General features: G+C 43.3%; 1 protein-coding gene across 3 annotated transcripts in view; it reads right to left on the bottom strand.

Annotated features, from left to right (window-relative positions):
* PRDM5 (PR/SET domain 5) overlaps window positions 1-12,061 on the bottom strand; it is a 209,513-nt gene extending 197,452 nt beyond the window's left edge. For all 3 annotated transcript variants that reach the window (XR_009563928.1, XM_030863957.2, XM_030863958.2), the window contains exon 1: window positions 11,743-12,061. Coding sequence is in view for 2 of the 3 variants with exons in the window: in XM_030863957.2 (XP_030719817.1) it covers window positions 11,743-11,835 (93 nt within the window). In the remaining variant the exon portion in view is untranslated. The remainder of the gene's footprint in view (window positions 1-11,742) is intronic.
* Window positions 12,062-13,352: the final 1,291 nt, after the last annotated feature.

The raw sequence follows: 13,352 nt of genomic DNA, 5'->3' as shown, positions 1-13,352 counted from the left end.
TTTGTTACAGAGAGAACATAACCCCCAAGCTTTAGGTTACTACAGTAGCCTCTGTTACTCTGAGCTGATACAACAAATATCAGGCAAAAGAAATGCACTAGTGCCCAGGATATAGCAGAATTATTCTTTATGAAATTCATCAGTTATAATATGAATATGAAATGGGAAATGCAGGAGAGTTGTGAAGGAGAAGTGATTCTGGAATATGGTGACCTGAATGCAGCACCTTTTCCTTTAACCCCAACTCTAAGCCACTTGCTTCTCTTGAGCAAAACGACTTCTACTAGCATGTATGGGTAACTGTGTATAAGCGAAGCCTTAGGTTCTGGCACAGAACTGGTGTGAGGCATTCTCTAAAGTGGGCTGAGTAATTAACTGAAAAACAGCAGAAGAGTGCTGAGGACGGGCAACTAGGGGATCCTGAGAAGAACCTGAAAGGCAGAGAAGGCTGGGGCCATAGCCCACAGTCCTTCCCATCCTTGCCGCCCAGGAAAGTGCAAGCAGACCAGAAAGCCAACAGGGAATTGACAGTCTATCTGTCAATGCAGGCCTATGACAATAGAGACCCCTTTGCCTACGGGGAAGGACTGATACCACAGAGTGTTCTTCAATAACCAGTCTTGAGCTTCGATAAAACAACCAAGGCAAATTGCCTGTAAAAGGGGGCCCAGCTGCCTATGAAGGAGACCAAGCAGAAAAATAATATCCATACTCTGTAAAACAGAACATCTGTAGGAGACAGAGTACTTTAATTAAAAGGAATTACGTCGGGAATTCCCTGGCGGTCCATTGGTTAGGACTCCGCGATCTCACTGCCGAGGGCCCAGGTTCAATCCCTGGTCGGGGAACTAAAATCCCACAAGCCATGCAGTGTGGCCAAAAAAAAAAATTAATTAATTAATTAATTGGAATATGTCAATTACATATGAGAATTTAAGGAGATTCAAGTACAGCACTCAAAAAAAAAAACCTTTTAAAAGTGAAAAAAACATAATTTCCTAGTTAAATATTTTTAGAGAATAAATTGAAAGAGAAATACAACAACCTGAGAGTCACTTACCCAGTCAGGAAATCCTTTACAGTCAGATGGGAAGGAGAGCTATTTGATGATATACACAGAATCAGAGAGAATATTATCCACATGATTTAATGAGAAAAAGAACCATAAAAAGTCTCTAACTAAACAAATTAACCAGAACAAAGGACAAAAATTAGAAGAAAATGAATAGCTGGTGTACATACACACCTGGGTATGCAGAATATACAAGTTAAGTAACAACTCTTGGGGCCTCCCTGGTGGCACAGTGGCTGAGAGTCTGCCTGCCGATGCAGGGGACACAGGTTCGTGCCCGCGTCCGGGAAGATGCCACATGCCACGGAGTGGCTGGGCCCGTGAGCCATGGCCACTGAGCCTGCGCGTCCAGAGCCTGTGCTCCGCAATGGGAGAGGCCACATCAGTGAGAGGCCCGCGTACCGCAAAAAAAAAATAAAATAAAAAAAAAAACAACTCTTGAAACAAGGGATATATTTTTAAAAGAAATTCTATTAAGTAACACACCATTTCATCAAAACTTAGGAATCTGGGGGGAAGAAAGGCAGGAACATAAAAGCATCCCCAAAGTTGCAGGGCAGGCAGAGGTTGGGGGGAGCGCTGAGTGGTGGCAGGAAGAAAGGAGAAGAGGGAACTAATAGAGAAATAAACATCTTGTGGAAGAAATCATATTTTTTGTGGAGAAAATGGTTGAGGCTCTAGCTATCAAATAAAAAAATCATGTGCATCTGATTATGAAAGAGGGGAAGAAGAAGTAAATCACTAAAGAAAAAGAAGAGTAGAACTAATAAATTAAGAAGAGGGGGGAAAAAATGAACAGTGACTTGAACAGACAGCAAAAATAAGGAAAATTCAAAATAAGTTATAACAATATAAAATAAGTAATGAGTGTAAAGATGACAAGAATAAAAATCAATTATATCAGTCATTACACTACATATGAAAAGGCTAAATTCTCTTATTAAATGAGATTGTAATACTGCATTATGAAATATAACCTAGCTAACATGATTACAAAAAGATAAAACAAAATGATAAACAGTAAATTAAAATGAGTAGACAAAGATATACAGATAAAAGCAAAGAAAAGAAAGGCAATAGTGTACCACACAAGGTTAAATTAACAGCTGAATGCACTAAACAGAATAAAGCATAACGTTATGTAATGATATAAAGCATATTTATGAAGAACATAGAACAGTGAGAAACCAGTAGCACAGAAATCTTAAAAACGCAAGAAGAACTAGAGAGGGAGATTTTAAAATACCTTTCAAAATTGGACAGATAGGTTAAGTAATAAAAAATAATAAATAAAAATATACAGAAAATGCCATTAATCTTAAAACTTTCAAAGTTCAATATCCATCAAAGATTTAGAAAGACTATCTAATAATAGATAATAATAAGAAGAAAGTCTAATAATAAGAAAGTCTGATAAACTATAAAATCATAACTTTTCTTGAAGAGTGCACTGGCTTACCTATGGTGGATCACAGAAGGAGGAGCTGCCGGCCACCACACAAGCAAGTAAGAAATCAATTAACATTTTAATAGTTTGCTAAGGAATGCATGTGAGACAGCTTGACTGTATAGAACCACCAGAAGCCCCAGACCCAAGGGGAGTTCACACACACTTACAGACTCTTTTCCAAGGGCCTCCCCATATAAGAAAGATTGGGGGACAGAAAGAAGGACAGAGACTTCTTCAGTAGTGCAGAAGGAGAACAGCAGCCGCTGCAAGAATGCACAACACCCCATACCTCCTGCCCTTATCTTTCTCTCATATTAGGAGAAGCCTTTAGCTACTACAAGAACGTAGCAAACTCTGTCATCTCCAGGATACAAATAAAGATCAACTGCTGCTGAAGGAAGCAGTACAGGCTCAGGAATTTATACCACAACCTCAAAGGATTCTTACCATTGGGTGAGGGACAGGAAACACTCTCCCACAAAAAAACCAATCACTGATACAAGACACAAGTTTGGCTCCTACGGGAAAGAGAGGTAGGAATGCTATGGAAACTCAACTCCCAGAGCTCAGGCTCATAAACCCCAGATAAGAGTGAAGCTGGACCAAGACAGAGAACAGAAAGAACACAGACCTCAAATAACACAGCGGTCTACTGTGGGGGAAGGACAAGGGCGTGGCAACTTGGTGAGAGAACCCCACTATGATGCAGGCACTCAGGGACAGGAGAAAGCTGAGAGTAGAACAGAGACACTGAGAAAAACCTGGAGCACCCCGGCCACCACCCTAATCACAAGGCAACTCTAGAAGAATCTGAAGCCTGGGGTGCACTGAAAGTAACAAAAACAACAACATAATGCAAACCCACCTCATCTCCTAACTAGGTTGACCCAAACTCCCACACTAAACAGGATGACAAAATAAAACACGTGCGTACTTCCAAACATAAATACTATTTACCACACTCTGATTGTTTCACACCTGACACTGGCATTACAATACTGACATTGTATTACTGGCAATACAAAAATAAAAACATACAAGGAAACAAGGGAAAAAACAGCAAATTCTGAAGAAACAGAGCAATCAGCAGAATCAGATGCAGAAATGACACAGACATTAGAACTATCAGACAAGGACTTTAACAATAACTATGGTTAATTTGTTAAAGAATGTACTAGAAAAGGCAGATAACATGCAAGAACATAGGGGAAATATCAGCTAAGACATGGAACCTATAAGAGAGAATCCAGTGAAAATGCTAGATATAAAATCATGGTTTCAAAATTGAATTCCTTTGACAGACTCACCAGGTAACTTAACACAGCTGAGAAAAGCAGCAGTAAACTTGAAGGCAACAGAAATTACCTAAACAAACACAAAGTGGAAAAAGAAAAAAAAGAGAAAGAAAGCAGAACAAAGAATGTAAGAGCTGTGAGACAATATCACATCAACTGGTCTGACATACATGTAATTGGAGTCCCAGAAGAGAGAAAGCTTATGCCAGAAGTAATATTTGAAGAGAAAATGGCTAAGGATTTTCCAAAAATGATAAAAGACATCAAACCACATATAAAATAAAAAAGCAAGTTTTAAAAAAAATTTTAAAGACATCATATTCAAACTGTTAGAATGCAAAGAAAACGAGAAAAACCTTGAAAGTAGAGGAAAAAAGATTATGCGTGACGAATGTAACTTATAGCAGACTTCTTGTCAGAAACTTTGTAAACTAAAAAAAGAACAAGTGATATCTTCAATGTAATGAGAAAAAAAAAAACCTGTCAACCTAGAGAAGATATCTTTCAAACAATAAAGCAAAATATTTTTTTTTAGAAAAACAAAAGCTGAGAAAATTCACTGCCAGCAGACTTGTGATACAAGAACTGCTCAAAGAATATGATAGCAGACAGAAATATAACTCAAAACAGAGAAATGAAGAGCTCCAGAAATGGAAACAAAGGTAAAGGACGCAATTTGCCTTATTTTTTAATTGTTCTAGAAGATAACTGATAGTATAAAGGGCAAAGAGTAAAATGTACTGTAAGGTTTATAACACACAAAATCGATGAAAATGATGGCATAAAGGATGGGAAGGAGGAATTGCCAGTATAACAACTATATCTCACTGCCTTTTTGATATCTGTTGTCTAACAGACCTGTCAAAATCAACATGCCTTAAACCAAACTGCAGATCTTCCCCATTTAGACCTGTTGCACCAAAATCTTCCCCTATCTCAGCCGCTGGCTGACAAACCAATCCTCCCAATTTCTCAGGCTGAAACCCTTGGAATCATGTTCCCTTTCTTCCACTTATCTCATCAGCATATTCTATCTTCAAACTACACTTCCAACACTGCCACTATCTTGGTCTAAGACACCATCACCTCTCACGTGGATTACTGCAAAAGAATCCTAATAAGTCTCCCAGTTTACACATTCACCCTTTGGTCAACTATTCTCCACACAGCAATCAGGGTGATCCTGATAAACTCAAGTCAGATCACGTAACTCCTCTGCTCAAAACCCTGCAGTGGCTCCCCATTTCACTCAAAGTAAAGCCAATGGCTTCACAATGCCCCAAAAGGCCCTAAGAAATGTAGGTCTGGTACCCTTCTCTTCACTCTCTCTCTGACCTCCTCCCCTAGTACTCGGCCCCTCGGTTAAGTCCATTCCAGCCTCACCAGCCTCCTTACTCCTGGAACACAACAGGCAAACGCCCATCTTAGGGCCTTTACTCTAACTGCTGCCTAGAATGTTCTTGCCCTAGAAATGTTTGGCTACTTTCCTCCCATCCTTTAAGTCACTGCCCAAATTTTCCGGCTAGTGAGGATTAACTGGACCAACCACCGATGTAGGAAAACATCCTCCCACAAACACACACAGTCTGCCAAGTCAACAACACCCAGCTCTACTTTTTCTTTTCTACAGCACTTATCACATTTTAACACAGTGTAAGACTTTTCTAATCGTTCCTTGTTAATTTTCTTCTCCTCTCACGAAAATGCAAGCTCTGCAAGAAGCAGAATTTCTATTTTGTTCACTACCGTATTCCAAACAGCTGGTACCAATCTTGGTAATAAACATTTACTTAATAACTGTGTAAAACAAGATCCAAAGAAATGAAAATAATGTCCTATCCTCCGCATAGAATATGTTCAGTTATTAAAAATAACAAATTAGAGCCAAAGCAGATTACCTAGAGGGATTTCTACGAGATACTGCTGAATGATACTCTTTTCTCCTTTTTGTAAAATAACTTTTTAAAAGTGTGTGACTAGGTATGCGTCTGTACTCATGGAAATGAGCATGGATGAAGCATCTTATCAGTATATTGAAAAATAATTTTTGGTTTTCTTTTTTAAGTGAAAGGGATGTACGGAAGAATCTGCGTTCCAATTCTGACTAATCCCCTTGTGATAGAACCTTCTTCACAGTGTCCTCATCTATAAAACAAGGACAACAACGGCCACCTCGCAGACTTGTTGTAGGGCTTAAATACAAACTGTGTAACACATCCAGTAACTATTCTGTCACTAGCAACTAGCCCAGTGCCTAACAACTGCAATTGCTCAATAAATATTTGTTGAAAGGATTAACTGTAGCTGTTATAATCACACACAAAAACCAAAATCTGAATCTGTAATAACACCAGGAAATACAAAGCTGCATCGAGTCACTCTTGTAGAGTGTAGATGTGTGGACACAGAAAAGAGAGAGCACGTATGGCAGGCATCGACGGTGACTATTTTCCCTCTGATTACGTTTCCAGATTCGCTATCACCAGCCACCAGGAACCGTAAACAAACATCTACTGGCAGAATTGTAGCCAGAGCATAAAGACCCATTATTTCTCCAGGAGAGTCACCTTCTGAGTGGATCAACAAAACACCTTCTTCCACAAAAGCTAGTCTTCTTGCATTAAAATGTATGCATGGTGATTCTTCCTCCATGCTTTTACTTACTTCTCTTTGGGGGTTTTCTCTTTCCCATATGTTTTTCTAACCCTATACAACTTGCCTCATTTTTTTAGCTTCTTGTATTTTCACGAACTCAGATTCAAACCCTTATTTCAGTTATTTTTCTCTTGGGATTTTACCTCATCAAATGTCTTTGCTACAAATCCCTCAAAGAGAACCAAGGTGCCTGCCTTGGTGTGAAGGAGAGGGAGAGGGAGATGGTGCTGTGGAAGGAAGAGGAGCTTGCAATACAGCTGTGAGCAGCAAGGTTCCCAGCAAAGGTTCTCTGGGCTTCAGTGTCATCATCTGTAAGATGAGAAGGTGTAAGATGAGAAGGTGCAAGCTGGATTCCCTCTGAAGTTCTTTTAAACGCCATCATTCCGAACACCATCAGAATCTATTATTTCCTATTCTACTTCTCCTGTACATATTTTCTCTTCCTCTTTATAAGGAAACCACTCACCCAGGCTTTACTGCATGAATGCCAACCTTGTTGATCTCTGCTAGAATCAACACTGAAAACAAGGCAGAAGAGTCATCAACATGGTAGATCTGCAATGCGTACATTTTATTGGGACCAGTATGTGAGGAAGGATGCACTGTAAAATGTTCCACGTAATGTAGACAAGGAAGAATTATACTTTGGAGCTGTGGTAGGATGTATAATGGCCCACGGAAAACGTTTACATCCTAACCCCTAGAATCTGTATGTTACCTTACATGGTAAAAGGGACTCTGCAGATGGGATTACATTAGGGACCTTGAGCTGGGGAGATTACTCTGCGTTATATGGGTGGACCCAATCTAATCACAAGGGACCTTGTAAGAGGAAGCAGGAGAGTCGGAGTCAGAGAAGGAGATGTGATGACAAAAGCTGAGGTCAGATTGATGTGGGGTCATGAGCCAGGGAACGTGGGCAGCCTGTAGAAAACTATAAGCCAAGAAACTAAACTCTCTTTAGAGCCTCCTGAAGGAACCAGCCCTGCCTGCCCATCTTAGATTAATATTCTCCAGAACCATAAAATAATAAATCTGTATTGTTGTTGTTTTTCGTTTTTCTTGTTTGTTTTTGTTTTTTTTTTTTTTTTTTGCGGTACGCGGGCCTCTCACTGCTGTGGCTTCTCCCGTTGCGGAGCACAGGCTCCGGACGCGCAGGCTCAGTGGCCATGGCTCACGGGCCCAGCCGCTCTGCGGCATGTGGGACGTTCCCGGACCGGGGCACGAATCCGTGTCTCCTGCATCGGTAGGCAGACTCTCAACCACTGCACTACCAGGGAAGCCCAAATCTATATTGTTTTAAGCCACTAACTGTGTGATAGTTTGGAATCAGCAATAGGAAACTAATGCCTCCATGCGGCCAATAAGTTGTGTCCTGAAAAGAAGCTGTGGATAAGATCCTAGGGTATTTGGCAAGTTTGAACTAGGAACCTGCATTTGTTCAAGAGAAGAGCAAAGTGTAATGGGAGACTGCCCTAGGGTTCAAGGGCACAGGATGCCACTCAGGAGTCCCTAAGGCAAAAAGGCACAGGGATGAGAGGGAGAGAAGCCAGGAACTGAGCTACCCCAGTGGGGTCAATTCACTTGGCTGGTGTGTATCAAGGGACCTGAGCCTCAACAATGCTCCACCAGGAGGCTCCACCTCCATTCACTCTCTAATGCATCACCCCGTTTCTTTCTTTCACTTAACACATGCTGCAACTGTCTTGGAAATCTTCCCTTCCTTTACCTGTTTGCTACGTCTCTCCCCACACAAGAACACAAGCTCCATGTGGACGAAGACCTTGTCTGTTTTGCACCCGTCTGTATCCCCAAGGCCTAGCACGGTACTGCCACACCTGAAAGACTAAAAGTCAGAGGGAAAGAAAAACCAACAGCCTACAACAAACCTCAAGGAAACGAAGAGTGGTAGTGGTATATCTGCCACCTTAACCCTTTCCATAAAATCACAGAATCTGAGAGCTCAAAGAAATCTTATGGTTTACCTCTCCACTTTCTGAGTTCAAACACAATGTCAAACACACCACCGCCTCGTTAATCATATAAGCCGGCAATGAAAAATATGGTCATGATATAAAAAAATGTAATGTAGTGAGATGTTTACATAACTTTTCATCGTATGTATACTTCCTATATTAGCTTTGAGTACCTAACATTAATTTTAATCTGCATAGTAACCTAGAATTCCACATCTTTTTTACAACATTAAACTGTGCTCATGAGATAACACATGGCAAGCACTTAGAACAGGGTCTGGCATGCTCAAGTGTTAAATCTACTATTTTGTATTATTTTTTATCTTATCCTTAGCAAATTGCAATGCGTATAAATGTGAATGAACTCAGGCCTCCTTTTTCTACTCTAGGGCTTTCCAGCAGACTCTCATCCATTCTTTCTCCAAGAATAATGGCTCACACAGAAATATCTACCAGATGACCCTCGCTTCGTGCAATCTCTAAATTTCCATAATGGCAAGAAAAGGAAAGGACTTTCCATAATGGCAAGAAAAGAAAAAGAAGTCTTTCCCATTTCTTCTTCTTGTCATTTTGTAGATTTTATACAAGGGAAAAAAAAAAAAAAGCAGCGGCGGCACCAGGCCTACAAAAAAGGACAACTGCCAAGGAAACACCGAGTGGGACTAAGGTGGAGCCAGGGAATTAGGTGACTCTGCTGCAGGGACTCCACGCTAGGAGACTCCACACAAAAAGGGGTGGGTCTAGAATGGGATTAGGGATCCCATTGGTAAGGGAATCCCCAATCAATATGGTGAATGTAGCGCGGGTAGAGGGTCTAGCAAAATCCCCCAACCTCAGTACAGCTCTGGATTAGATTCTCTGAACTGAAATCAACAGATGACGTGAATTGCAACTGTTTTTGAAAAACAGAATTGTTAGACAAGCATACGTGTTTTTTTATCATAAAAGTGTGATAAAACTTCTGTGATACATTCCAAAATTTGTTTAGAATAGAGAACATAAAAACTTTTAAGTAAGGTCCTTAATAGAGCTGCTGAAATACTTTTTCGCAGACCCTCTGATTAATGGCCAGAGTTAAAGCTAGTACAAGGTAACTTCAAAACTATTTAAGCATCGAGAAACTATATGCAAACTGGTAAGGGATGCACTGATATTCATATTAGCTTTACAGTACAGCTAAAATCTGCTGGAATAGCTAAAATCAGCTTCAGCTTTGTCCTCAGCTTCTGGAAGGCAAAGGAGCTGAAGCCTACTTCAAGGTCAGTTCTGGCATCAATGAACCTGTCAATGATCAATGACCTTATGATTATCTTGTGATCACCACTAACCTATATCACCAATAGTATGTCATTTGGATTTATTGCAAACATCTGCATATTCACTTGAACTATAGGTAAGCATTCTAGATGTGACCTGGATGAAACCATGCGTTTTACGTGTTGAAGTTACACAAACCAGGAAACGATAAGTATCTGTAAGTACTGCAATGATAAAATGCAATAATATATGATTTTGGAAGCTGTTCATTCTACACCCCAAAATAATTTAAAACTTCCAAGTAACTTATTTCATGGAAAAAGAATGTGGAATTAATAAAAATATCAAAAGAACATACATCGGCCAGCTGTTTCTAAAAACCTAAATAATATAAGGCAAAAAATAAGGATAATTTAATAATTCTAATATTTGTACCATTTTTACTATATTACTATTAAAAACATAAAACAAAATAATGTTTAAGAACTGTGTTTAACTTTTAAGTACTTATATTCAGTCCTGAGACCTTCAAGAAAAATCCATTTGGGAATTTTCATAGCTTGTGAGAAAATTAAAAAGCAGAATCTCAACTTCTGCTTTGAAAGAACGTTGAATTTAACATTTACCCTTTTGGCAAAAACATCTATTCAGATCAAGTGTTTACACCTGCTTTTCTCCTTTGCGCATTCTCCCAAACTCCCATTTGAAGGAGTAAATACGGGGTTTATTGTTTCCAGTTTTACCCTGGGAGATACTTACAGACCCTGCTGTCAGTGAAGGCCTTCTGAAGCACCTGTGCACCGTTCTTCACCTGCTCCTTAGGTGAGGGGGTGGAGAAAGACTCACACTCAGATGAAAGACATCCTGGTGTCTCCGGTGCATCTTGTGAACCTCTTGTTAGCTCACCTTAACTGAACAAGCCTGCTCCTGCCCAAACCTCACCCCTACACAGTGGGGGTGAGGGGTGCTGGGAAGCTGGCAGAAACAGATCTGGGAAGGACATGAGCTTTGGACTAAGAAGCGATGGGTCTGAAGCCTAACTCACTAACTCAGCAGGAAATTTAACCTCCAAGTACTTCTGCTTTCTCCTCTCCTACAAGAGGATTAAGGCTGTTCTCACGGGAGTGCTGTGCCAGTGAAGTTACTAACAGAGGTAACGCAGCAATGGGCCCTAGCACCAAGTATCTGCTCAGTAAACGCTGGCTCTCATGACCCTGGGCATTTCACCACTGCCTCCGTGATTTCTGATTTCACACATCCTTTGAAACGGCTATAACACAGGTCTCATCGAATCCAAAGACTTGGTATTGTCCAGTAATCTTTCTTCCTAGGCCTTTGCTTTCAACATCCAACATTCCCAGGCCGTTCCCTTAGGGCCACTGCCATGTGCTGGTCCTACTCACGTGTCTCTAAATCTCTGGAAGGAAAGATCCGAGGAAAATCCAGAAAAACTGAGAAAAAAGTTCAACGATTCATGCATTATCTAGCTGGCACCTCCCAGGATTCACATTACACATTTTGGAAGGAAGGAAAGAACTGCGGGGTGTCTGAATGACATGCTAAGGCCTGCGTTGAGCTGCGCTCTGGGCAGCTCCCCGCAATCCCCACAGGGAAAGTGAGGCATTCCCTACAGGAAGAAAGGCGGCGATGGAGCTCGTGCGCGCCTGGGAAGACACCCGCCCACGCGTGCCTCTGCCCACTCCCGGAGCCGACGAAGAGGGAGGCTCCATCCCGACTCACTTCCTGCAGGGGAGGAAAGACATATTGCCGCAGGGCGGCCGGCGGCAGTTCCGCCTCTGGACCGGCCGGCTACAGAGCGCGCCCCGCCGACACCTACGTGGCGCTGCCCGCTCGCGAGGCGCGGCGGGCGAAGGCCACCCCCGCCGCCCTAGCCTCCCCGCGGGGCTCCCGGCCGGCCCGGCGAGGGACGACGCGAGTGAAGCCCGCGGAGCCCCCGGCCCGGCGGAGGGGCGAGCCCGGGAGGCGCAGAGCGCGCGGCGGGAGCAGAGGCGCGCAGGCCGCCGCCGGGTCACCCACCTTTCTTACTCTGCGGGCCGTGTAGAGCCCCATCCCGTCCTGAACCCGGGAGGACTTCAGGGAGAACCTGTCCGGCACGTACATGCCCAGCATTTTCCCAGCCGCTGCCGCCGCCTCGCTTAACACCGGCGGTCTGCGCCCGGGAGACGACACATGGAAATTTGGGGTGCCGGGGTGGAGGGGAGAGGCCGGCGGGGAAGGAGGAAATGGAGTTTTCCTCCCAGAATCCCCACCTCCCCGCCGATTCCAGGATCCCCCGCGGCTCAGCCCCTCCTTGTCCCGGGTCTAGCTCGGTCCGGAGCCGCCGAGGCCGCAGCTGCCATTGCTGGCGCGGGGGCGTGGGGGGCGCGGGCCCGGGCGCTGCGGGCGCCGGGACGCTGCGGGCGCGGGGACGCCGCGCGCTGATTGGCCCGAAGTTAGCGGCTCGGACCCGCTCCCGGGCGTGGAGCCCGGGGCAGGGCTGACCCCGGAGCTTCGAACCCGGAGGCCGGGGAGCCGAAGCGACCCTCCCGCACCGTGCGCCCCGCGCAGCCGCGTGCGGACCCGCCCTTGACCAGCTCTGGGTTTTGAGTCTCTGAGCTTGTACTCCCAGTCGGCGAATTTTGCACTCTTCAGATGCAAAACGAAATGGGCCTTGACCGAGCTGGGGCCATCCTCCAAAACAACTTTAGAAGTTCTAGTCCGAAGGCATACTTACTGCCTAACTACTGAGAGCAGTCCCCGGGGTCTAGGAAATTTTAGTCCTTTTACATCTGAGTTATGCATCTTTGGTTTATTTCATGCTTGTTTCAGAGGTTTGAACACATAGGGGACCAATAAATATGTAGATTAACGTTCAGAGAAAGCGGGTATAAGCAGCCTGCAGCTAATCCATTTCAAGTTAACTCAAAATTTGTCATGAACAATTGAAGTAATATTTAAATCCAGCAGAACCTAGTTCTGTTCTGGTGTCCTAATCCCTGGGAAATTCTTACACTTCCAAAGATGAGCTATTCCTGAGTCCTCTCTACCTTGAAAATCACCAGACCAATTCCAGATTTTCAGACATAGAGCAGTGGAGATGGGGGAGATGAGAGGGAATGACCGAACGAATAGTGGAATCTGGAATCACGGCCTTGAAATAACACCATAAGTCTTCTTTTAGTGTTGTTGCGGTATACGGGCCTCCCTCTCACTGTTTTGGCCTCTCCCGCTGCGGAGCACAGGCTCCGGACGCGCAGGCTCAGCGGCCATGGCTCACGGGCCCAGCCGCTCCGCGGCATATGGGATCCTCCCAGACCGGGGCACGAACCCGTGTCCTCCTGCATCGGCAGGCAGACTCTCAACCACTGCGCCACCAGGGAAGCCCCTTCTTTTAGTGTTTTTAATGAAGTTAGTAGGTATCGATCGCAGTGGCGCTCAGAAAGAACTTTAGAAGGATGTTTCATCTTTCAAGAAGAACTGGGTGCTCTCTACTCATTTCTCTTGATATTCTTGATAATTTTCTACTCTGGGTTCTTTTCTCAGGAACTATTTGATGTTTCCAATAAATATTTGATGTTTCTTATAAACTAATAGTAATAATAATAATTTTGACAAAATTAAAGGCCACACTGTTAAAAAAACTCAAC

The sequence above is a fragment of the Globicephala melas genome, chromosome 5 (assembly GCF_963455315.2).
Source record: "Globicephala melas chromosome 5, mGloMel1.2, whole genome shotgun sequence".
Lineage (NCBI taxonomy): Eukaryota > Metazoa > Chordata > Mammalia > Artiodactyla > Delphinidae > Globicephala > Globicephala melas.
Note: the sequence above shows the minus strand (reverse complement) of the source record. Positions and strands in the feature narration are given on the sequence as shown.